General features: G+C 45.0%; 1 protein-coding gene across 4 annotated transcripts in view; it reads right to left on the bottom strand.

The window, feature by feature from the left end:
- The window catches only part of RIN3 (Ras and Rab interactor 3), a 64813-nt gene that overhangs the window by 37062 nt on the left and 971 nt on the right, over positions 1–26780 (bottom strand). The window contains exons 1-4 of one of the 4 annotated variants that reach the window (XM_064715743.1): positions 23357–23461; positions 15925–16044; positions 8529–8715; positions 5503–5617 (exon numbers count right to left, since the gene is read on the bottom strand). In XM_064715743.1, the coding sequence (XP_064571813.1) occupies positions 5503–5617; positions 8529–8715; positions 15925–16043 (421 nt within the window). In that variant the 5' untranslated portion in view covers position 16044; positions 23357–23461. Of the gene's footprint in view, positions 1–5502; positions 5618–8528; positions 8716–15924; positions 16045–23302; positions 23462–26780 lie in introns of those variants that run through there. The other 3 variants (XM_064715742.1, XM_064715745.1, XM_064715744.1) reach the window with 3 other exon arrangements.

Here is a 26780-nt window from a genome sequence, read left to right on the forward strand (position 1 = left end):
CATGCTGCTGCCTGATCACTGTTGTTCAGTTTCCATCTGTGACTGTTACAGGACAGTCAGAATGACTGCACATGTCCTGTTTATCTGTGCAAATGGCATTAGTCTACAATAAAAAGCTGTGGAGTTTTTTCCCATCTGTGCTTGGGAAGGAGGAATGGCAGCGTTGAAGGGACTGAAGTGACTTTGAGAATTAAGCTTGCTTTCACATCTTTAGACTGCACCTACCTGGGATCATTAGGGCAAGGAAGTATATTGTAAAATCTTCAGTAATCTTTTCCTGTTGATTTTCTGACATCCAACATGGAAAGGAACACCTTTGCTCATCTAAATTTTTGTTTGGCCTCCCCAGCAAGACCTGCCTTCCTGCTTCCTCTGTGTCTGGTGTAACTCTTCTTTCTGTCCTGATAGAGTTTGCTGGCAGATGTTCACTGGTGGATGTACAAAGTGGTCAGATCTCACACACTTTCATGGCAAGCAGGTGGAAGAAGTTAGAGAATTAAGCAGGCAGGTTAAACAGCTGCTGTGTGTTTTACTTGAGTTGTAATCCTTCCCTAAATCCCTCCCGCCTCAAGCATTTCATATCAAACTCCTGTCTGCACTTCCTGAGCTCAGTCTCACTTTGAGAAAGGTCAAATAAGGTGACCAGGGCAGACACTGAATTTCTTTATCAACATCCTTTTTTTGCTACCAGGCTTGCAGTTTTGTAGCAGCACTCAGTGATTGCTGTTAAACTGCTTTGGAGAGCAGTAATTGCCTGCACCTTTTCTGTCAAGGTACATTGTGGGTCCTCAGCACAAGCTCATCCCACATAGCCTGGAGTACAGCTGCTGTCCATAAACCAGAAATTGAGCTACTGTGTCCAATGGCACCGTGTCTCATCCTTCACAGGAGGTATTAATCATGTTCTGGACATTTTTGTATTACTTGGAGATCGTTTATGTTGGTTTTCCTGTTTGATTTTGCTTAGGTTATTTCACAACTTCTAAAACTTTCCAGCTTATTCAGAGTTGATCTGCAGAGAAGCTTGGAGGGTCAGAGCACAGAGAACTTTAAGTCTCATAATTTTCCTCTAATAAATGAAATAACCACACTAAAGCCAAGGCTTCACTACAAACCCCTCCTTCAGCTGTGGACTCATTGATTTTGAGGGGCTCAACCCAGCCTTGGTCCCATGTGTTGCAAAAAATGATTCTGAACAGCTGTGTCTGGTGGCAGGCTGTCCCCCCAGGTATAGCTTAAATAAGGAACAGCAGCTGCACAGCATGGACTCATGTGGATTGCCTCCAGAAATACAACTCCAGGTGAGCCAAGCCCCTGCAGCAAGGGGGGAGGCAGGAGCAGGGTTACAGGAGATGGGCAGCTATGGCAGCATCAGACCAGCCTCAAAGCCCTTATGACATGAACCTGAAGAGTTCAAGGTGGACTTAGCAAATAAATATCACTGTTATTTCTATATTTAAAAATCTAATGATATGAGCAATATGTTCTTTATTCTGTGAAATTGCAGATACTTCTGTTTAGTGCCATTTTGCTTACTTGGAAAGGAATCACTTCCTTTTTTCTTGGTACAGAAGAGCTTGGAAAACAATTACTACACATCCCACACTAAAACATATGTAAAAGATTGCTGAGAAGTATGTGATCAATTCATGTGTTTTGTGAAATCAAATTTTCTTCAGATATTATTCGCAAAATTTCAAAAGGAACAAAAGGAACTGTTAACCTCAGTTTGTGGTGATAGAGCATTTCTCTTCTAAAGAACTTTACCCCTGTGGCAGGTGTCTGCATTACTCTTTGTGAAAGTAAAAGCCACTGTCACTACCTGCACCACGTGGTCTGTGGCACTCGGATGCTTCTTCCAAGCTCTCAGTGTAGGCTACTTCAGAAATGCACATGTACTAAAACTTCTCATTCTTCCCTTTTCAATACTGCTGCAATGGAGCTGAGGTCAGCAGGATGGATTCTAAAGGTTTATCCATGAAAAAGAGAGGGAATTGAGGCCTGAGGTTGCCACCAGGCTGCTGAGAAGAGCCAAAGGCAGGAGCCAGCTGGGGAAGGGCTGCTCAGTTTGTGAGGCTGGGGCTCCATCCCAGAGTGAAGCAGAAGTAAGGGGCAACTCTCAGAACAGAAAGTGCACAAAGTAGTCGAGATTTTGGCAAAGATTGAGAGGTAGATGCCAATACTGCATCTCTAAATGGTAGAAATCTTGTAACAAGCTTTAGGTCTGGGAGATTTCCACTGCTTTGGGGAAGAAGTAAGGGATCCTTCAGGCCAAGTGCAAAACCACAGAGATCCAAGGCTCTGAAAATTGCCAGGTTCCTCAACTTTCTGATGAACCACATGGTACCTGATATCAGATATTTGGCCTCTTCTATAGTTACTGATACCACTGAGATTTAGCCTTCCTGTCTCTGGAATAATTACAACCAAAAAGAACTAGAAGAAAAATTTTCAAGTCCATTCTCCTGTTCTATCTAAGGGCTACTTCACAGAAGAGATGAAAATTTCCCAAAAAACCAACAAAACAAAGGAAAAGAAGTTTCATTTCATTTTTCTCTTACCTAGTGGCTTCTTTGGGGATTTCCATTTAAAAAGAGAAATCACAATTAAATACAGTCTTCCCATCAGAAAATTATACTTCCCCAAATCACGAAATATAAAAAAAGTTGCTATGAGGAAAAGAAATTGTGAAACAATGAACCTCTTTTATTTGGCAGTGCAATGGCAAGAAGATTCTGAAGGGTTTTTTTGTACTTCATTGAATGGCCATCTCTTTACAGAACACAGGGGCTGGGCAACATCCTCTGTACCATCATTGTGATACCAGGGAAAGCCTCCTCAGATCCTGACTGAAAAGTGAGATGGAATGAGGATCGCTCTACAAACAGCCAAGGACAAGAAGCAGCTGGCAAGGTTATCCTAAATAGTAACCTGGTTGCAATGTGAATTTTGCTAGGTTGCAACTTGAATTTTAACTGAAGGAAGATTCTCCATAAAATCAGAACTCTGTATGTCGAGACAAATTCAGATTTCAGTTTACATCTGAAAGCATCAGCTGTGTGGAGTCTAAGGAGTTGAAGTGAGGTGAGGAGAAGGATTTGTTCCTGCTTCTCTGAAGGCTTTGGGAGGAGCCAGCTCTCAGAAAGGGACGAGCAGCTCTCCCTGGAGCACGTCACACACATCATTGCTCGTGTGTCAACCCAGGCAGGAAAGAGATTTGCTGATGCTAAAGAATAGATATTTGGAAAAACAAACCCTGCCAGTCCACAGTGGCCATCAGGCTGTTCAGGTGGGGTGTTTTACATATTTTCAGAGCGTAAAATCCAACTACCAACTTGCATTCCGCCGCAAGAGAATATCTCTGGGGGTGCTCAGAGGTCTCCTACCCTGACACTTACAGAATACCAGGGGTGGGTGAAGGGCACACCATTAATCTGAGGCAATCCAGACATACCAGCTTACTTGTCAAGGAAGCTCAGGTTCTAAATTCTTTTAAAGCATTTAGACATCTTTTAATTTTATTTATGGAAAAAAAATTAGAAGGCAGTGTAATAATGCAGCTGAAGCTAGAGAATTAATTAATCACCAGATTAATTACCAAATCTCTGTGACACAGTCTTACCATGTCCCCTTGCACTAGATACAGTTCTTTGGCTTTATTTACAAGAATTCATTCAATTTCTTTTAAACTTAAAATCTGGGGTACTTACCCTAAATGAGAAAGGAAGCAAAAGAGAGACCACTTCTGTACTGAGTCTCATAAGTTCTTGTCAACACAGTGCAGGATGGAGAACTGAGAGGCTTTCTACCAACTGACACGCAACCCTGACAGAATCAAGCTAAATATAATGTGAATATCCACCATAGGAATGCAGGAGCCTCATGGCTGCTGGGATTGCTGCTGGATTTGAATTACCCTCCTCCACTTTGCAACTTGCATGAAGATGATGGAAACTGATTTAATTCTTGCTTCTACCAGGAAGCTTGTCTCCCAGTACATCCTTTGCATTAAGGTAGTGATAGATTAGAAAATGCAAGCAAGTTGGAAAAGCATGGCAGCAAAGTCTCTCTAGATAGGCTAGCTCAGTGACATTTTTGTATGACATTTTATTTTGCCTGTCCTAAAATAAATCAAATTTTATGGTAAGGGACATGAGTGAAAAAGTAACGTTTCTATAACTGACATATTTTAGGATGACACGATTTGATTTTTTTAGCTTTTATCCAAAGGAAATCTTGAATCATCAAAAAACCGGTTCCCCGCCATGAAAAATCTAAGTCCTAGGTCAAGTTCAAATAGCTAAATAAAGAAAAGGTTTCTCTACCCTGCAGCTAACCCTTGCCCTTGTATTTTTAATTGAACACCTGAAGTTGTGGCAAAAGCTTTGCTGCTCCTGCCCTCACAGGGAACATTGAACATCCACAGCTGGGTGCTCCCAGGAGCAGGCAGGTGAGACAGAAACCTTCCCAGGGATGCAGCAGCCAGACAGGGAGCTGCCCCCCATGCAGGAGCAGGGCTGTGCCAGCCTGGGGTCTGGCCTTGAGATTATAACAGTTTGAGAGATTCAGTTGTACCTCTGGCTTTAAAGTCTGTTTACCACGCAGAGGTATGTGAAGAAATGTAGGAGAAAGGAAAACGATTTGAGCAACTGTAAATTCCATTTGAACAAGGAGAAAGTGATATTGCACACTGATCTGGAGAAACAAGAGTGTTTTAGCAAAGAATAAAACAGTTTCTCTGGAGAGCTAGCTTTGGGACAGAGCTCAATGGCAGAGGACTTGACTTAAATGTGTTCAGATAAATAAACAGTGTGTAGTTATTTTTATGAACTCTTTTGAGTGTGTGTTTCTATGACTATCCTAAAACTCAGGTGTTTCCAAATATCCCTTTGAAAGTGGAAATCATGTGCCTTGTACATCCATTTACACAGAGGGCTGGGTTAGACATGGCTGACTTTGGACTGGGTTAATTTTCACTTGGCTATCCAGCTGGGAATGGCACTGGGACCAGCAGCCACCTGCTTCCCTGGCTGGCTTTGAAAACAGCTCAGGAGTGACTTGTGGTTCAGTGGGACTGGACCAGGTGCATGAAAAGGCAACACAGCAGATGTCAGATGGCTGGTGACCCCAAATTCAGTGGTTTGAATAGAGAGAGTCAGTGAGTTAACCAAGCTCAATCTGCCAATGCTTCCCACTTCCCTCAAGACTTCCAGCTGGTGAAAGGCAGCTCCCCTTGCTTGATCAAAGCACTGGCCTCCTCATCTGGAGGTGCTTTATTTCCCTATTGTGAGTCTGTAAATGATAACAGAAGGTGCAGAACCACAGGGGAGCTGAGGTAAAGCAGCTGCAGGAAATATTAACTGAGCTACATCATAAAAGCAACATCTGCTGCCAGGCACAAGAGGAACCTGTTCAGTGCAAGTGAGATTACATAAATATTGGTGATCACAAGAGGACGCAGTACCTTAACCAGAGCAAGAGCAGAAAATACAAAGACCTTACTTGATTTTTCTTCTTTAATGTTGTACTCCAGCACAGCAGGAGCCTCGTTCTGCACTGGCAGGCGGACTGCAAGGACCATGTTGCTCACATTACCCTCTTTCCTAACTAAGAATATCTGAAAAAGGAGAAAAGAATCAAGAGCTCAGCTACATTATGTGAGCTTCTAAACTGTATTTTAGGTCATTGGCAATGTAGATTTTATCAGTACAATCCACCTTTAAATAGCCTTATTTTAGCTATATTCCACTTAGCTGTGCTTTATACAACAAAAAATAATGGAGAAAAGGACATTTCATCTAAGTGAAATTCAGACCTGCCAAGGCACTCACAAAGTTTCTGTGCATCACATCACTGATATCCCACTTATGCCTAAAGCAAACTATTTCACCAACTGAAGATTTAAAACTGCACTCCCAGTTTGTTAAGTGATGGTCCTCACACCAGTGCCCTAAATCACAGATGAGTCACCCCAGAATGTCCCAGTCCAGGTCTAAAGCAAGGGTGTCACTTGTACATTTAGTCAGTGAGGATTTGAGTGTCCATGAGAGGAGCATAAGGCCAAAGGCTCTGGTGGCCACAGTGCCCATGGCAGAGCTTTTTGTGGGACCAGAAGATCATTCAGCATGGCAGGTATCCTATGAGGACCCTTTTCCAACCCCCTGGGTGAGGCCATGAGGCCAGACCAAGTTTCTCAGGGATTTATTTGTCTGTACCAGTCTGGAGAATGTCCAAAGCTGGAGACTGCCCAGCCTCTCTTGACAACCTGTCCCACCACTTACTGTCCTCACAGGGACAGTATGACAAAATGTTCCCTTCACCCAGTCTGGACCCTCTGGTTTCAATGTACGCTTCTGCCTCTTGTCCCCCCACCCTGCAGAGCTGAGCACAGCCTGCCTTCATGCCTTCATCTTCCCCATGAGCTCCCTGCAGGTGCCAGGGGTTGCTGTGTGACTCCCTGGAGGTGTCTCCTGGCTGGACAAGCCCTGGTTCCACAGCCTCTGCCCACTGGGGCTGTGCCCAGCTGGCTGGCCACCATCCCTACAGCTCCTTTCCCACAGAGCTGCTCCACCAAGAAAAAGGAAAAATGCCTCAATTTTTGTATTGTATGAGATCCTAAGTGTGTTTCTAATTAAAGCTCATTGTCAGGGATATTTTTAGCTTGTATCTTGAAGGTGCAGATGCAAAGACAAAATAATCTTCATATTCATCTGTTCTTTGATAGTAAGCTTAGGCAGAAAGGAGTCAAGGTACTTTTAAAAACCTGAATTAAAAAAATCAAGCTAATTTTGTAGCCTGGATATTAATATTAGAAAGAGAAGTATGAGTTGATAAAATCATTAATCAACTGTAATGTATGGAAATCTAGCAAATACCATTAATTTCTTGGGCAGAGGAATTTTTAAAAAGCTTGTCTAGAAGCCAGGGCCTTTCCCTGCATGAGTGCCAGTCCTAAGGGCATCTCCAGTCCCTTTGAAGCCCCCATGCTGAACACACAGCTTTGGGGCAGCTTCACAACCTCACACAGTGCTGTCATCTTGGCCTCTGAGCTCAGGAGAAATGGAGCCCCAGGGCCTCAGGTCGACCATCAGGGCAGAGAAAATGCAAATAAATGCACAGGTGTGTGCCCCAAACAGGCTGATTTCTGCAGGGCAGCCCCACGTTCTGCTGCAGTGAATGTCTACAGGCAGGTGGCACCTGCAGGGAGAGGCTCTCCCTTGCCCATGTCCTACCACCCACATGGCACTGCTGTCCCTCTAACCACGGCTGCCAGACAGCACCATCTTAGAGTGCTACATCTGAAATTTAATCTGAGCAACCAGGGAAATGAAACCTGGAAATGAATCACTTCTTTTTTCCTGATGGGCACGCCTGGTTGCCATGGATCCAGAGGCTAAAATTGGGCTCTGGCTGTTCAGAGAAGCAGGAGGTGGAATTTCTGAGCTGTGCTGAGCCCTGAGTGCTGTACTTCCCCTGGGTCAGGGCCAGTACTGAAATCAGTCTCTTCTATTCTCACCACAGGTGGGAATGGTGCTGCCCAGTTCCAGGTGGGCTCCCAGAGGGCAGGAAGTTCTGCCCTTGCCGTGGGACACCTCTGATGCACCAGCTCTTCTCCTGTCTGCTTCCCACTGCAGCTGAAGGCTGTGCCCAAGGACAGCTGAGCAGGAGGAACAGAGGCAGGGTGCTCCTCCAAAGCCACTCAGAGGTGGGGAACTCCCAGCCTGCAGGGAATGGATAATGCCTGGGGGGGCTTGGGGCCATGCATGGCTATCACAGACTCCACTTAGAGACAGAACTTACAGAAAAACAAAGATCTTGCTCAATCTAATTGAGAAATCTGATTCAGGGTGAGGTGCACTGCACAGCCCAGGCTGCTCAGGTGAATCCCACTGGAGGGTGTCACTCAGCTGTGCCAGCATTTAGCCCTGGGATGGACTGACTTGGCCAAGGGACAGGTCCAAACATTCTCAGAGCAGGTGTGCCCTGACATAAATTCAGGTCATTTACACCCTGCCCTTCTCAAAGGATCCAGCCAGGACATCTACTATGCCTCACCTCTCAGGAAAGGGGAGCAGCTCCCTCTGGCACAGAGCTGTTTTCCTTAAGCAGGCTCTAAGCTTTGCACAAGTGCATAATTCTCTAATACTCAGTTTATGCAAACCAGATATCAATTGTGGCAATTAAAATTACTCTCAGCAGCTCCCTGAATCTAAGGTCCTTTTCTTCACAGATTTTTTTTTTTTCATTGCTCCAGATCAGGAAAATCACCATACTTGTGGGTATGGTGGTGAATGGGAAGCCATCTCCATGAATCTACATGGTAAGCAAATTAACCCAGAGATAATATTCCTTGTTTTCCCAAAGCCAATATATATCTTTTGTGCTGTTGAGAGAGGTAAAGTGTCAAATGGTAGTGAAAACAGAGAGCAGTCTGCTGAATATTTTTGCTTCCACATAAAAAAAAGCACTGCTCTCCTAACCAAGGACAGGAAATGTGGTTGTCTGAACTGAAATTGCTTTGGACTTACCCCTGCTGTTTCTTTGCCAAGGATCGCCCCAGCCCTTTCCTGGCTCATGTTCAGCTGCAGCCACACAGGACACGTCTTGATGAGTTTGTCAAGGATGCTGATCCCTGGGAGCTGGAGGCAATTTCGCACAGCACTGGCCTGACAGAGACGTGTCTCCTTCCCCTCTTCACTGGCTTCTCTGACAGGGCTGAAACACAGCAAGGGAGTCCCTGGTAAGCGGAGCTGCAAACAGAAACCTGGGGGGAGAGGACTCCCAAGCACAGACACGGGCACCCAGACATCAGGAATGCTCCTGGAGGGGCACCAAACCACCCCAGGCACCAAGGCTGTCATGCCAGCAGGCTGGCAGGGTGCTCTGTGCTGGCTCTGCTGGTTTGGCCTCACCCATTGGTGCTTGAAGACACGGGTGAGGGATGCAAAGACACGGGTGAGGGATGCAAAGACACGGTGAGGATGCACAGACACGGGTGAGGATGCACAGACACAGGTGAGGATGCACAGACACAGGTGAGGATGCACAGACACAGGTAAGGGATGCAAGACACGGGTGAGGGATGCAAAGACACAGGTGAGGATGCACAGACGGGTGAGGATGCACAGACACAGGTGAGGATGCACAGACACAGGTGAGGATGCACAGACACAGGTAAGGGATGCACAGACACAGGTGAGGATGCACAGACACAGGTGAGGATGCACAGACACAGGTAAGGGATGCACAGACACAGGTAAGGGATGCACAGACACAGGTGAGGATGCACAGACACAGGTGAGGATGCACAGACACAGGTGAGGATGCACAGACACAGGTAAGGATGCACAGACACGGGTGAGGGATGCACAGACACGGGTGAGGGATGCAAAGACACGGGTGAGGGATGCACAGACACGGGTGAGGATGCACAGACACGGGTGAGGATGCACAGACACAGGTGAGGATGCACAGACACAGGTAAGGATGCACAGACACAGGTGAGGATGCACAGACACAGGTAAGGATGCACAGACACATGTGAGGATGCACAGACACAGGTGAGGATGCACAGACACAGGTGAGGATGCACAGACACAGGTAAGGATGCACAGGGGTGCCCAGGGCCACAGAGGGTTGAGCATGCCTGTTCCCTGGGTGCCACCTCCAGCTGAAGGGTCTGAGAGATGTTTCATGGCTTCAAAAGCAGCGATGCAGCAGAGGAGTCCCTGCAGTCTGTCACAGACACATTTTCTGAAAATCCTTTCATTAAGGTTTTTTCTCCTGAGAAGTTGAGAGGCCTCAGGAACAAAATGTAAACATTGATTATCTGCTGCTGTGGAATGCAACAGGTGCATCTGTGATTGGGCTCGTGTGGTTGTTTCTAATTAATGGCCAATCACAGTCAGCTGGCTCAGACTCTCTGTCCCAGACACAAGCTTTTGTTATTCTTTCTTTTTCTGTTCTTAGCTAGCCTTCTGATGAAATCCTTTCTTCTATTCTTTTAGTATAGTTTCAATATAATATATATAATGAAACAATAAATCAAGCCTTCTGAAACCTGGAGTCAGATCCTCATCTCTTCCCTCATCCTCTGACCCCTGTGAGCACCATCACAGCAGTCTAATGGCAGACTGGTGAGAAATACTGGCATCAAGCTCTGGTGCTGAGTTGACAAAGTCAATTTATCCATGTACTTAGCTCTGCAGGCAGTGGAAATACTTGTGCTGAAAAGTCTGGTCACAAGAGCTCTACTGGGTAAAGCCATGGACATGAGGATACAGGCTTGTCATACATTTCATTAACTGATTTTGCATTTAAAGAAAATGTAAGAGAACACACACAAAAATGTTTTGCTGCTCTAATTTTTCCATTTAGAGGTCAGAACTGAAAATATGACTCTCACTTTTGATTTGGTCTTACTTCAAATACTTTTCCTTTTCCTTTTATTTAAAAAGATACAGATCTTAAGGTACTAAATTTCAAATAAGGTCAGTCTTAAACTACTAAAAGAGAGTCATTTCAAAGGCCTAACCTAACACAGCAGGTCTGTCCCAAAAGTCAGTTTGTGTAAAAATAGCCTTTCATATCCCAAAAGCAATACAAAGATATTATTTTTTAGTAGTTTTTTTCTTTTTCAACCCTTCACAGACAGCTTTCTCAGAAAATACAGGTGCCTTTATAATTCAGGTTGTAGATAAAGGTATTATTTCACAGAATCTTGATTTTAATCAATCCTTTTTTGAGATCATAGTCAAGACAGTAGGAATGAGAGAACTGTGCTTTATAAAAAGCAAATTGAAATAAGTGAAGCTCTACTTGTGATAAAAGCCCTGCTTGTCACATAGGTGAGGGAATTTCTTTTTGATTTACCAGCATGTGATTTTAATCAATATCATCTGAACAAATCGAGCAAAACAGTGGAATATCCTTTTGGAAGTTACCCTGAGTCATCCCTTGGGGTTTTTTAACAGAAAAAAACAACCAAAAAAAAGCCTTGTAACCATGTGAAGGGAAAACATGTGTTGGATGGCAATATTCATACTCAGTAATGGGAAAGAAGTAATGAATTGAAGGGAAAGTTGACATATAATGAAATGTTCCGTAACACAAAAATTGCTCCCCTAATTAGTCACAAAGACATGAACCTGATCACATCTGAATGATGTGTGAAACCTCAGTCAGAAGGAGGTCAATGCTGATAAAGTCCTGCAGCGTCACCAGAAGGTGACATGTACGGCCATAGCTCCTGCCTGAGGAACTGTGTTAGCCATTAGTTATGTAAGGTGGGGCCAGCAAAGCACTGGGCTCAGGAATCCCATTGCCTGCAGGGAAATGAGGGTTATCCACAAAGCCAGGAAAGGGACACAAGCCAGCCTGGACCTGCTGAGCACAGGCACACAGTGACCTGGCACAGAGCTCCCACAGAGCATCCATCCCTCTGCTCCCCACCATGGGCACAGCCTCTGAGAGCTCACAGCACCCGCTGGGCTTTGGCAACAGGAGCACACTGGCGAGGAAAAATAACAGAACTGACCTTCCAACTCATGTGGCTGCATGTAGGGTCTGAATTTTGAGGAATGGATAGAAAATTGAAAATAGATCCAAGCTCAGACATACAAGATGAAAAAGTGAGAGCCTGAAAGTGTTTGCCCTAATGGAAAATCTCATTATTTCAGTGTGTGGAGTCTTTCAGTGCAGCAAATTTAGGGCAGTGGATAAGGCTTTTTTTTTTTTTTTTGGCAGAAGAGGGAGTCAAATATTTTATGGGCCCTCGGGGATGAGGTGCTCTCTCAAAAGCCAGACCAGCCTGGAAGGAGCTAAGCAGGCTCTTGTACCTGTAGAGAGGGAGGAAAGCACAGATGAGTGAAAAGGGAGACTGGCAAAAGGAGAGGCAGGAAGAGTCATTAAGGGGATCACATGGAATCAGGGGAATGTTTGGTGAGATGTCTCCTGTCAGTGAGTTATAAGAGATGATGGATAAATTCCCAAAAGAAGAGGCTTGCATTGCCCAAATCCCTTAAAATGCTGGGTTTGGAGCAGTAGCACACACTGTATTGACTCAATCTGTGCTGGCTGAGGAAGGGGAGTGCCTGCCCCCCTGGCCTCGCTCAGCTGCACTGCCCTGAGCCACGACGCGCCGGCTGACGCAGTTACGGCACCGACGCTTGACTTCTGTCCTGGGCACAGCTGTCACCAAGATTTGGATGGGGCTGTGGGAATGCTTAATCCAGCAATTTAATCTGGCTCTGTGGGAGCTCTGTGGCTGCACAGGGAGGAGGGAGCCCAGGCAGCTCCTGGGCTCTCGCTGTGCTGCCAGTTGAAGGAATTTCCAGGGCCACCATGGTGAGCAGCCGGCCTTCCCAGCTTGCTCACTCAGAATTCATGCAACAGAGGACTTCTAAAGCCTCACTTTCAAAAATAACATAAAACTCTGTTCTTGTCCTATAGTCCTGCAAAATCCTTTGGCTGATGGGGGCAGGTGCTCACTTTGATAGGTGTGACGTGAAGGTGAAAAGCTGTCCCTAGAGCTGCCTGCTTTCTTTTCTTTTCTTGAGTTCTTCCTGCAAAGTACATTTGAATCTTGCAGTGGTTGTGCTAAATTGGATTCAGCTGGGAAGCAGGGAGCTGTGTGCTGCATACTGATTGGCAGCACAGGCTAATTAATTGCACAGTGATTACATTCACACACCTGCCCCGGGCTTGCAGCAGGTATCAGGTTGCTTGTTGGAGGCAATAATAATGACAATGGTGGTTTGAATTATTGCACAGTGACTGTACACTGCAGTAATGACCACCATGACTCACTGCTTTAAAAACCTGGAGCCACTCTTGCCAGCTGAATATTCCCAGAAGTCAGCAGACCAGCAAGGAAATATAATCCACTGAATTTTGTGCAGATGAAGGCCTGAGCATTCCTTTGCAAGGGGTTTCAAAAATATTGTCACAATCCTGCTGACACTAAGGGCTTCCTGGCTGGATTGTATGTGGCTGGTCACTCTGAATTTCCCTGAGGCAGCTGAGAACACAGCAATTGTGTGAAACAGCTGCAGGGACTGCCAGATTAATTCTTCACTCCTGCACATTTGCTCTGAGAAGAGACATAATGTATTTTTAAAATTAAATCTTAAATTGTCAATCAAATGCTCTATAGTGCACTGATAAGTAATGGCAGAGTGCCTTAGTATTGTTTAAGCAGACCAGATTTAAGAATTAGGAGCTAGTCTTTTATTATTATGTTTTATTGCTTTTGCTTGTCCCGCTGAAAATGAGAAGACATCAAGAAAGAGCAAGGGTTTGCTGTGCTGTCCTCAAGGAGGGAGATCCAATGGTATATAAACATTCATAGCAGACCAGGAACCACAGGTCTTAAAATGTGTGTGAGCTGGTTTGATACTGAGGGAGAAATACAGACACAGTCACAAACTCCATGTGCCAGGTGATAGAGCAACTTTTAGCACCAGAGCTACCTGGTACCTGAAGGGACACCATTTGGGATAAACCAGCTTGGGACTGAGGCTGACATGTGGAAACCCTTCAAGCCCAGGGGTTATAAGGGGCACTTGAAGCAGGAGGAAAAGATAGAAGCTGCTAAAGCCAACAGAGTAGCCCTGATGGAAATTGATAGGCAGTGCTGTTAATTCCTGTGGTCAAAAGAGAGAGCTGGGAGCATGGGGATTCATGGACATGGGTGAGACAGACAGAGCACTCGCAGGGCTGGTTTACATCCAGTGTCACAGCCAGCCCAGCTGGACCCACTGCAGGGCTCTGTGCCACTGGAAATACAGACAGATCTTTATATCCTTTTATTTCATGGTCACCTTCTTTCCTTACAGGAATAATTGGAGTTACATGAACAGCAAGTACAAGGTTTCACCCACTGCAAGAAACAGAGCTGCCAATGCCTTCTTTGGTTTAGTATCACTTCTGATTAGACAGGTGTTGAGGAACACATTGAATGGAGGTAGCTTGGTGTCCAAACTGCACAGACTTATTAAAAATCTTTGTTCAGACACATGTGAATTCGTGTGCTGTTACTTTCAGTTCACTGTGAGGGACATTATGCAGTGCCACAGCCAGAGGACATCAAGCTTCATTTTGCTTCCATCCTAGAAATGGCCAATTTTTGTTACCATGTACTTACACTCATAAGCCAGCCCATCTCTCATCACTTCTACATCTCAGATTAATTTGATCTGAACTGATGAAGGATTCATTTACCGTCTGGCCCTGCCTTTGGTCACCTTGCTGGGTTCTTCTTCCAACTGCTGGTGGAAGTGAGACCCTAAACCCAACCTAGCTGCAGGAAGAACTCCAACATATTTTTGAAATTCTGGAGTTGTTTCATCATAAAACAGAGTATTAGGAAGATGGGAAGGTAGCAAAGGTTTCAAATATATTGAAAAAACCATAGCACAAAAGCTGATTTTGTGCACCAAACATGAACCTTGACTTGCAGAAAATTCAGGTATTAATAAGCGCTTTTTCGTAACAGAGCCAGGGGATCTTACAAAATCAATCAAACAAACAGAAATAAAATAACAAACGATGAAAAACCCAAAAGTAGAAAGAGAAGTTCTTGAGATCTTCAGGTAATTGTGACCCTCTAGTCAGAAATAAACAACTTGCTTGTTGTCTGACAGGTAGAACGAGGGGGGGGAAAGAAGTAGGATGTAAAGCAAGCCATGGGAGCTTCCTACATTGTAAGGTTCTTGGATGTACAGAAAAATTGGATAATGGAAATGATGTGAGAAGCTGGATGTGCCCCATGAGGCAGGCTTGCCTGTCCAGTGTCCTCCCTGCCTTGCAGAATGCTGGTGTTACTGGTCCACCCTGGTGACAAGTTTATAGCTCAGGAAGTTCTGCTTCTCAGCCTGTGGTCTGTGGAAAGCCTGTGGTTGGCAGAGCACTTCCTCCTGCTCATGGTCCCCTTGTTCCTCCTCTACTTAACTGTCCACCCTTCTACCCTTTGGTCTGCACACCTAGCTTAGCTCAGCCTGGGAAGGACCAAGCTTAACAGCCAATGCAGCAGCTGTTCCAGCTGCCAAAAGGTAACACAAGCCAAGGGTGTCCTAAATATCCTGACACCTCACAGCTCAGCAGAACTCTTTCTCCCACCTTCTGTTACAGGCACCGTAAATTTCAGCAGTGAATTTTGCACTCTGCAATTGAAGTGAGCTCTTCTGTACCCACCAGAGATTCCCAAATGCCCATTTCTGTGAAAGCTAGCAGGTCTGCATGCATCTGAGCCCTGTGTGTCCATCTAAGTTTGCCAAAGTGGAAAAAGTCACCACCTGGGGAGCTCCATTAAAGGCACAGAGGGGTCAGGTGATCGGGTGTGGGACCGCTCACCTACCCTTAAACCACTCACCAGTGAAAACCAACAGAGGAAGTTACAAAAATGAACAAGTTCTACTACACTGCAAGGGCAAGAAGGTGTCATGGCCACTTGTGCAGGTGGAAGAACTGTAAATCATGTGTCAATTTATTAAGTAACCAGTAGCCACTGAGTTTTCTGGTCACATATGACACCAGGCTGGTGCCTTATGCAGTGGCTTGGCTTGAAGGTCCGATGGGTCAGCAGCACTGGAGGAGCTGTGTGGCCATGCAGTGCTGCCTGGAGGGCTCAGCAGGGACAGCTGGGCTGCCTTGGAGCAGCTGAGCCTCAGGAGCAGAATGGCCAAGCTCTGCTCAGCCCCGGTGCCCTGGCTCCTGCCATCACTGGGTTTAAAGCTCACACGTGGATTTTCCTCATTGCTTCCATGGTGCAGGCAAAGGATCACTGCAGATTATCTGCTTTTGAACTCTGTAGAGCCTTGCCCCCCTGGCAGGGGAGCAGTCAGGTGAGCTCTGCAGGAGCCTTGCTGGGTGAGAGCTGCTGGTGCTGTGCGGGTGTGTAACCATGTTCCTCCCCAGAGCACAAACCTGCTGCTCAGGAACAGCGGTGCCTCTCTAAGGGTGGGAGCAGCAGCGCCCAGTAACCCAGGAACAGAGGGGCAGGGGTGCCTGCAGTGCTTCCCATGAACCCTCCAATGCTTCTTCATCCTAAATTAATCAAGATTAATTGTAAGTGCTTATAGAGAAGCAGCAGCAATATACCTGTCAGACCCTCCTGTCAACAACATTTCAGCAAAGAGTTCTCTCAAGGGGTGGGGAGGTGTAACACAATGTTTGTTAAGTCCCAGCTTCTCTGTTTCCTACATTCATTAGGTCTGCCCCTCTATTTAAATACACACAAAGTCATATATACAATAAAGAACTGCATAAGCATAAAACCCCCAAAAAGTACAAGCTAATTCTCATAACTGATAGTTCCCAGGCCAGCTCTACTAACAAACAAACCTTCTCACACACACTCACAGCCATAGCATGACAGAAACAACATAAAAAACAAACATGCAAAAATTTCCTGAAGGAAGAGCCCTTCTTTCAAAGATTCCCCTGCTTTTTTTTCCCCTTTCAGTCTGGCCATTTCCTGCATCATTAACACCAATGGAATAATGGGATATCCTGCCTGTGGCCCCACACTGGACTGGGGCCATTACATGCTATTGCTGCAGTATGCCTTGGCTGGTATTCACAAACTGTACTGCTGCCTTTATGTAACTTTGCATATTTCTTTTTGCAATTTTATTTTGTATTTATTTTACATATATATTTTGAAGACAACAATTTGCCTCACAAAGATCGACTGTATTTCTCTTTTTACTCAGTCAGTAGATACTTTGTCAACTCAAAACCACTTTGCAGGTTTTCTTAGCTGTGCTCCCTTCCTAACAACAGTCAGTTAATGATAAGTTGCTCTCCCCCACATTTACAATCAGAGATTTTCAAGGCATTTGTCCTTTGCCTATTTCAAACCCAAATTATTGTCTTAGTAATGTCAGCATATCAGCAAAACTAAAGGTTTTTTTTTTTGTGCGCAGGAATGAAGGATCATTTATACTTCTGCAAGGCCCTTTCAGGGCAAAGAGAAGAGAGCTGCTGGAGCACCAGGCTAGGCAGGGTCACAGTGGCTAGAGAACAGACATTTTCCTAAACAAAAATCTGCAAACATGTTTGTTGGATAATCCAACTTCTCTGGAAAGGCTTGTGCAATGTAGAAACCAGAAGCAAATATTGTGAAGAAGAGAAACAACTTAGGCTTTAAGACCTTAAGGAAACCCCAGACCTCCCTCACCCTCCCATGTCAGTGCCCAAGAGGGGCCCAGCTGATCCAGCCTGGAAAGAAAGGTTGATTCTCTGCATTCCAGAACCTCCTGAAGTGCTGGAGCACAGAGCACCCCTGCTTGTACTGCAGGGTCAAGGCGGTGGGCAGAGGTTTTGCCCCTTTCCAGCTCATCTGGACAGGAAGGAAGATGGGAATGGAATGCCAGGGAATGCTTTTCTGTATTGTAATCACCTAACAAAGAGGGGAAAAGGAAACGGAAAATAAAGGGGAGGGACAAATTTCCAATTCAAACTTCATTAAGAATAGACTGCAGTTTAGCTTTCATAAAGCCATTCTATTTCAAACCATATATATTTTACAAATTATTTGAAATCTGCATGATGTCTTAGAGCCAAAAACCTGGACAAAATATTTAGAGAAGCATCAGACTTGAGATAAAAAGCCATGGCCTTGCTCACCCTGTGAGGGATTGAGTGTAGGCTTGAGGCACACCAGACATGAGAGGCCAACCACACACACTTGCATAATGCTGAGCAGCTTTCCTCTGCACTAAGACATATCTGCAAACCCTTATCTCAGTCTTCATTTGCAACTAGAAATGGTTGTTTTGCCAAGGGAAACAAATCCACTGGACTTTCATTCTGCAGTATGTGAAGGAGCAGAGCACAGGACTTGTGAGGTCTCTTATAAGGCACCACACAAAGTGGCTGGCTTACACACAAATATTCATGTCTTGGGTAAGACTTCCTTCCAGGGTGAATGGATTTCACTATGTGGTACTCTTAGTGAAAAAAAACCAAATATCTAAACCTGTGAACCTTCTCTTGGTCTGTCCTCCTTAAGCCTTACTCCAGCAATTTCATATGCCCCATTAACTTTGATTAGGCATTAAGGAAATGTGTTTATTTCTTGCTTTATTAGCTGATGGGATCCCTGCCTGCATTTACACTGGGGGAAGGTTAGAGATCTGCCTTCCTGAGGGAAGGAGAGGAAGAAGAAAAGAGCTTGTTTGGATATTTCGGAGATATGGAAAGGTGGTGAAAGGACATGGTCTCTCACCACCTTCTAGTGGTGAATCCCTCCAGAACACCTGGAAACAACTCAGGGTGGGAGAGGTTCTGGTTTGCTAAGCTGTGCAACCTGTCCTGTGGGTGGGCATGTCCCTGTGCTGGTGGGACAGCCTGTGACTAAAGCCTGGGCTGGTTAGTGTCAGAAACTGTCCCTGCAGTGACTGGCAGCTCAGCATGTGACTACCTCACTTGGCTCAGATCCTGCCAAGCAGCAAGACAAACCTGCCAGCTCCCCCAGACCCCACCAAACCAAGCCTCAAGCTTGTTTATTTAATTGTGTTTATGGTCACTGTGTCACCAGGGCTAAAATGTAGGTAAGTCATGAGCCACAGGCTTTGTGTTCAGACCACAAGACAGTTTAAGACAATCCACACCATGGCTGTCTTGGTCATGTCCTGCTCATCTGTGCTGCAGCCACCCCAATAGTCAGGCTGCTGTGGCTCGTGTGACACCAGGGCACTCTGACTCAGGGGGCCAGAGAGGGAGAGAAGGTGAGTGCTGGACAGAGCTCTCTGGCCTGGCTCTCTGCTCAGCTTGGTGAGCCATGAACAAATCCAAGACTTGGGTTCAGCCCACTGGCACCAGTCCCCCTGAACCACTCCCTGGAAGTGCTGCTTCTCCAGTAAGGCAGAGATCACCACGGGTGCATGGGCTCCTAAATGGACACAACAAATTAATACCTAAAGTCAGCCAGGGTAAATGCAAACTAGATCTAGACAGGAAGCCCTGATAGCAAAGGCAGACAGCAGAGTGCCCGGCCAAGGGACTGAGGCCCTCATCCATCCCTGTCTCAGTTGCTGTTCCTGCAATCTCTGCTGGCCTTCCAGCACTGAGGACCCATCTCTGCTGGGAGGGTAACAGTTTTTTTCCCTTTTGGCTAGAAAGGTCATCAGTGAGATTCAGCCTAAAATTAACTACTTTCTAATCCCAAAAAGGATTAGAATGGGAGTTCAGGACACAATTACACAAAAACATTCTGTATTACATTTTAGTCCTATGGACAGAAAGGAAAGTTGGCCAAAGCCAAGCTCTTTCCTGTGTGTTGATTCAGCAGAAGAAGCTTTGAGCTTTGCTTGGTTTCTTGTTTAGTGGAGGGTGTCAGGAGTGACACATTCCTTGAAGAGAACTTAAGGGGGCAAAAAAGGAAAGAGAGAAGAGAAAGATTGTTGGCAGGCAAGATGAAAGGCTGGGCTGGGTCCCAGGCTGTCATTTAGCCAAGTATGTGTGACAACCTTTTTTTGCCTGGAAGTCTGCTAGCAATTTGCAGAACCATGCTGCAGGTAGCCAGCAGTGCTGTCTCCAGGCTCCGCTATTTGTTGGTCTCTCTCTGTTTCCTTGGTGAATTTTTCCAAGCAGCAGAAAATTCAAACCAGTTCACAAGGGGCTGCAGCTGCTTTCTGTTCTGCCCAACAGCTGCTTGTACAAGAGAGAGCCTTCAAAAGACTGGCTTTCTCTGGAGGGCCATGGGAGGGATGTATGTGAGCTGTGTGGATTCCCTGTATTTGGCAGAGTTTTGCCAGCATCCAGAAGGCTGTCTGTATTCAGTTGCTTTCAACAAAGCACTTGAAATTCCCCAACAACTCATTAGCCTTGCAAAAGCAAAGAGAACGTATTAATTAACACGGTCAGGAGATAATTTCAAGCAGTAAGACAGGGGTTCCAGCCCTACCAGGGATACACGGACCCAGAGTCACCCAGAGCAAATCCAGCAGCCACACCTCTTGCAGGATCACTCTCAGAGCTGGGATTCCAGGCCTGCCTCAGAGAACAGCTCTCAGGGTGGGGTTGTGTGCTCCTCCTCACCCAGGGACACGGAGGGTGCTGCAGGAAGAGGACCTTTTCCACATTCTCCTCACACACCAGAAAACTCCAAAGTACAAGCTTTTTTGCTTCAGCTGTAGAGGCTGTGTAAACACTGAGGAGAGCTGGTTTAGCTCCATAATCCAGCAGGGAACTCATCCACCAAAGAGAAAAGGCTTTCTGCTCCTAGCATCACCCCAAACTTAAAGGATGGTCTGAGGAAAACTAAAGTTTCACTGCTCAACAAAGATCCAGGGGATGACATAAGTGACTACAATCAAATCAGCTCCATTAATTTGTGCCTCAGTTTCCCTTCCTATAGTAACAGTAGCTGTCTTTAGCTGGTTGTTGGGAGGCTTAATATCCATGAACCACCCAGAGATCCTTTCATAAAGACAAGGACTTTATATTAATCACACAATGTGATTACAGTTACTAAAAACACTTTATCCCTTTTAAAGGCACCAGTAATTCAGAAGGCAGAAGTCCTTTACTCAGACACAAATACATTCTCTGTTTAGAAAAAAGCTAATAGAAAGTCTGGGAAAGGCACACACATAGGCATGTGTGTATTAATCTATTTGGAAAGAGCTGCATTCCATAGCACTCCCTGGCCTGTGTGTATCTAACAGAATATCTATTTAGGAAAATGTGACTAGCACAACCAGCTATGCAATGCTCACATCTGCTAATCCTTTACTGCTCAAGTAATCATCTTCCCTTGCAAAAAGATTTATACCATTTTGGGTGCAGGCAAAGAGGAGCTAAGCGCTTCAAAACTCTTGCAGCTGATGATCTTGAGGGAAGCACTGCCCTCATGGTCCCCTTTAGCTGGGTACAGGGATCTCATTTCTGGAGGCAGGCAGAATCACATTAGGTAGTTTAGACAGGTACAGAATGGACAGAGGAAAGGCTTGTGGCTACAGTATTTACCATACTGGGTGATGCTTGTGGCCCTGTTTCATTTGCACAGGTTAAGCAGCACTGCTCCCTTGACCACAGCTGCTTCACAGGGCTCTGCTAGCAGGTACTTTGACAGAGACATTTCCCCCCTCCCTCCCCCACAATTAAAGGAGACCAGCTGAAAGCTTGCCTTGCCTCTCTGAGATACACCCCCTGACAGCCTGGGATGGATGCTGAGCTCAGCCAGCCCCAGCTCAGGAGTTACTCCAGGCTGACACCAGAGCGTGGCTCCAGCTAAGCCCTGTGCATCCGTGTGGGTCAGGAACTCCCCTTGCAGGGTGGGGAGGAGGGAATGGCCCTGGTGCTCCTGCACTGTGTGAGCACATCAGGGCTGCCAAACAGAGTGGTGGAGGGAGGGAGAGAGCCAAGGAAATGCAGCACACACACGGGCAGCCCTGCCCTCTGCAGCAGATGGGGTGCTACCCTGCCCAAGGACAGCTCTCCTCTCCCCTGTGTACCACAGGCAGCCCTCTCTGGCTGGGAAGCTTTGAAATAGACAGATTGTGACCCTGTGCAGGTTTTTTGGAGGCTAGCTCCCCATGGATGCCTGTGCAGCTGTGTTCTCCCCTTTGTGCAGCTGGATCAGTGCCAGAGCCAGGCTGTGCCAGCACCCTGACACTGCCCCCTGTGCAGTGCAGACGAGTCCCAGCTCACAACGATGAATTCCAGAGGACTCCACTGGGGCTGGCTCTCTGGACAAGCTGTTCAAGCGGTGTGTCACCAGGACAGCACTCAGTCACACATTTGCCCCTCAGGCACTTGGAGTTCATGGGTGGCCCCACTGATTTCATCCCACAAGTGCCATACAATGTTCTCTGTGGCCCATGGCCAGCACTTCTGGCTACCTGACCCAGCTTTGAACAAGTTCCACAGCTCCGAGCACAGTCAGGAACCCAGGCCATGCCTACCAGGGCTGTGTGGGCACTGCCTCCTCCCATTCAGCAAAGTCTGGAGAAGAAAGCACCTTCACTAAACCTCTCATGTACCTGTGCCTAGATTGTTAAAAAGACATTTTCTCATACAGGCAGCCAGGCACACATGATTTTGACTAGCTTCTACCTAGCTCCAAATGAGGATTTACTTGACAGATTCTGCTTCACTGCTCATCATGAAACACCAATCCAGCACCACAGAAAAAAACTAATCTCAAAATTGGGATTAGGAAGAGATGCAGGACATAGACTGAATTGCAGACCAATGCCTGCTTTGAGATCCAAGAATTGCAACTTCACTGCCCTTGTAGCATGATTTTGCTTTAACTGCTTCCACTGGTACTTGAAGGCCTTCTTAAACTCTCTTCTGCAGCCTCCTTTCATTCTTGTTTTCTCAGTTTTGGTCTAGAGAAATCTGAAAGTCTTCTTTGGTAGTATGAATACTTTAAAACTATTTTTTTTTAGATAATGATCAAACATCTCAGCTTTGTAACTATTTCTGCTTTAATTCCTCAGAAGGAATTAAAAATGCCAGGTCTGCAAAATAATCTGTGATTCAGCTGCTGCTCTGAACACTGGGACTGCCAAGACCAGGTCCATCCCAGCACATCCCATCCCCTGTGACTTTAGGAACACCCAGAGCTGATGACATTATAGCAAAAGGCATCACAGCCTCTCTTTGGTCTTGTACAGAACATGTGCAAAACATGCTTTTCACTGGCTCCTTCTAATCCTAAATCTAATTAGAAATATTGTAATGACTTATTAAATACCTAAACTCATTGTCATTAATTTGTAACTCCTCACAAAGGGCAACTGAAACAATCACAAACATACAGACACCCTTCCCTACACAAGGGGAATGCCTTTTGCTATGGTTGGAAAAGTGTAACAGACTTCTGGGGCACCAAGGGCTTTTAATGACCGTATCTTCACTCTCCCACAGATCCATCTGCATTAGAATTTGACCAGTCATTTCAAACAGCTGCCTGTTCATTCTAATTACCTTTCAAAAAGATATTTATTTCTATTCTCAAATGCAAAAAACCTCCTCCCTTCAAAATGATAAAGTTTGAAGGTCTGTGATGTACAATATTTTGTCCAAGTTTCACTAAGGTTTCTGTGCTCTTTATCAATTAACCCAGACAAGCATTTAAAACTCTCCAGATTTTTTTTCTTCCTAATGGATTTGGTTTAGGTATTGTCTTTAATATCTATTATTCAGGTAACTTGTGAGATTTTTCTGAGTCTCACAATCCTATATTGCTGGTCTCAGAGAACCCATCTATATTTACTGATTAATGAGTAGAAATAAAGTCTATTATCATTTGGAAGTTATGATATAAAATAGATAATCTCTAAAATACCTGGACTAAATACACATGGTTTGACGTTGTCATCTTATTGCATGGGCTCCATACCATTGTCTCCTTATCCCAAAAGGTCCATTCCTTCTTGGTGTTTCTCCTGGGCATCTCCTCAGAGCACTGACTCTTTCTTCTCCACAAAGAATCCAACTGACTCCAGTTCCCTTCTCACCCAGCCACCCCACTCTTTTATAGCATCATCTTCTCATTGGTTACAGCTGTGGCCTGTTAAAGTCAGGCCTGTCCCTACTCTTTGATAATTGGCCCAGCTGCAACTCCTCAGGGGTAAGATTACTTTCTACACTCTCTTTATTTTCTTATATTCTATCCCCCTACAGTTTGATCAGGTGTGAAGCCAGCCCAAAGTTGTGTCAAGCTGCCCTCCCAGCTGGTCTCCAGGACCCAGAGCTTTACAGGAACACCTGTGCACACAGGGCAGGGGAGATGTGAGCACCTCAGGTGCACAATTTTCAGCCTGTGCTGCCTCTAGGTTGTAAAGCCAGCATACAAAGCAGCACGTAGCCATTTAGGACAGGAAGTGAAGAACTATATTTAGATGAACCTGTAGTAGAAAGTAGATGATCAGAACGTTGCTTACATTTGTGCCCCCATTCCTGTGAGCACTGGTATAGGACTCTGCAGTGCTGAGGGCAATGTTCCCACTGTGGTCTGTCCTCTGGGAACCAAAGGGACAACCAAATTTGCCTTCTCTGCTACCACCAGTACCACTGCACAAAGTGTTCCAAGCATCCACTAAGTTTGGCAAGGACTGACAAACTGGAAGTGCTGGGAAAACCACATAACAAGTCAGTGAGGTTGTGAACATGCTTTTCAGTTAAATTAATTTTGGGAGGGTTTTGTCTCCTCTCTCCCAAATTCAGGTGACTTTGGAGAGCACCTCCTTTTTTGTATCTTTACAGTGATATCCCAGTCTAGGTGCAATGCATCTTGAGCACAGGTATTTCCCTCCTGAGAAGCACCATCCTCCTCAATTGGAAAGTGTATCCCTTATGAGAACTTGACAGACAGCAGGGATTTAATAACACTGTTTTGTTTCCAGTTGCTTGAACTGTCCTTTCCCCTTTAAACACCACATCTCACAGGTTCTGGTGATAGTACTTCTTTTCTATGAGGAGTACTTTACAAGACTTTCTGAGGCAAACAGAACTTTTTCCACTGATTCAAATAATCTGAGATTTAGTCCTTTACAAAGGATGGCAGTTGAGTTTTAAGTATTTTTTTTCTCAGTTCAAACCTGATCCTGGTAAAATTTGGTATAAGATTTATTTACTGCACTGCAGAGATGTATGTGTAGCCTGGGTAGAAGAATCCCTTCATAACAAAGCTCTTGTGACCAAGTAATAACACCAAGGTCATGGGTTTGATCCCTGTAGCTATTCACCCAAGAGCTGGACTCACTGATCCTTGTGGGATCAGAGAATATTCCATAATTCTGTGAAAACTCCCAGTCATGGTTTTCATAGCATGCTTCATAGGTTCTATGGTCTGGTCTACACAGGAGATCAGACTAGACAATCAAAACTTTCCCTTCTGAAGGTAAAATCTGTGAATCTGTGAGTGGTGAAGTTTACAGATTCCCCCAGTGTTTGACCTCTTTATGTCTACATTCATCACATGAAACCTGTCAACTGTGATGTGGGTTTTGTGCCAAAAAAAGACATGTCACCAAAAGATGCACAATCATTACTGCATTAGGTATAATCTGCTGTCCCAGAAATGAGAACCACTGTAACCCATCCCAGCTATCTGAAACAGCCATTTTCTCAGAGATGGATTCAATATCTGCACATAACATCTCTGTCTCAGCTCCTGCCTGCTCTACTCATCATATCCTCCATACATTTGCCAGATGTTGGAGTGAAGGCATTTATCTTTACATGAAACCATGGTCACCATGGTCAAGCAGCTCACATTTCTCCAGATGTTTTGTGATCTCATCACTTTATAATGTTCCTAGGAGTTAGCCTCATTCTAGGTGAGAATTAATGGTTAAATGTTAAATTCCCCTGCTTGTCTCCCATACCATTTTGGAAGAATTTGATTAGATTGATTTCTATCCAGCTCTAGCTGCACTTCTCCCTCATTCCTCTCTGAGTGGCTACTAATTCTGGAGGCAGACTTCTCCCCAGTGTCTTTCTGATATTTGACAGATGTAAATCAGCAAAACTTGTTTATGGATTAACTGGATGCAGAATAGAGCCTAGTCCTTACTAGGAATGAATGCATGGATATTTCCAAGTTGCTGGGGTACTTCCATGATAATTTGCACTGCCATCATTCCTGTGCATGTGATTAAGATTTCCTTTTTAACTAATGTTAAACTATGCTGAACAGAGGGGCAATCTCAGGAGTTTCACATGCAATTTTGGTGTAGAGAATTTTAAAATCAGGTTTAGATTCTCCATCAGCACCTTGCCTTAGGTTACCATTTCTTTTGAAAGCGATGAACTCCAAATACTTTGTGTAATTTGCACCTAATTCAGTGTAACCATAACAGGAAATCAGCTAAACACAACTTAGAAATGTTTCTAATTCTGTAATGTGTTGGAACCCACAATGTATGCATGCTAAAATGTAATTTTGAGGATCTTCAGCAATATTATAGCATGTAAACAGAAAGACTTAAAATAGATTTTAAAATAGCCAAGTTCCTCTTTATGAGTGGCAGATAGATTGGAAATAAAGACAATCAGTTTATGAAATAAAAGGCCATTCTGTTAAATTGTTCAGATGCTCAAAAAATGTATGAGGAATGCATGCAGCATGCCCATTGATGCTTCAATATTCCTCCAACCACTTGATTTACATCTAGGGTGTGTGGCTTGTTTACTTTTTCCTGCAACTCTAGACAGAAAACAAACCTTTGCAAGCATGTGGCTCCTTTCAGACATCTCACAAAGAGACAAACAAATATATCTTCCAATCTATCATTCTTAACTGCCACAAATGCAGGGAATATCTGCAAAGTGCAAATAGTAAGTTCCTCTCACCAGTCTACAGAGATTGGATGCTTTCATTTTTTCCTGACAGCTGTGTGATCTTTGTCCCTGAGTGTTTAACATTACATGGAACTGAGGAACTATACCTTGAATCAGGAGTGGCATTGTTCCACTTAAAGCAAACAACTGAACAAGGCAAAAGCAGTGAGAACTGCAATGCAGGGTCCTGCCTCCATCCCCCCCTCTCCGTGTGTGTCTTTGGGAGCAGGGCTACAGTAAAACCAGCACACAGTGCCCTGTCAGCAGCAATTCCCCCATTGGACTGAGGGTGATCTAAGTAGGGCAGCACCCCCTGCAACTGGAACTGCAAGTATCCCATATCTGTCCACCCATCCACAGAGCTGCTTCTACTGCATGCATCACAGAAATATCTGAAACCTTTGTTCATGGAAAACAGGCTAAGTGTGTTAGACAGATAAGAAAAAGTCTCAGTATCTGGTATTATTATGGTTTTCCAA

Source organism: Zonotrichia leucophrys, chromosome 5 (genome assembly GCF_028769735.1).
Source record: "Zonotrichia leucophrys gambelii isolate GWCS_2022_RI chromosome 5, RI_Zleu_2.0, whole genome shotgun sequence".
In the NCBI taxonomy this organism is placed as follows: Eukaryota; Metazoa; Chordata; class Aves; order Passeriformes; family Passerellidae; genus Zonotrichia; species Zonotrichia leucophrys.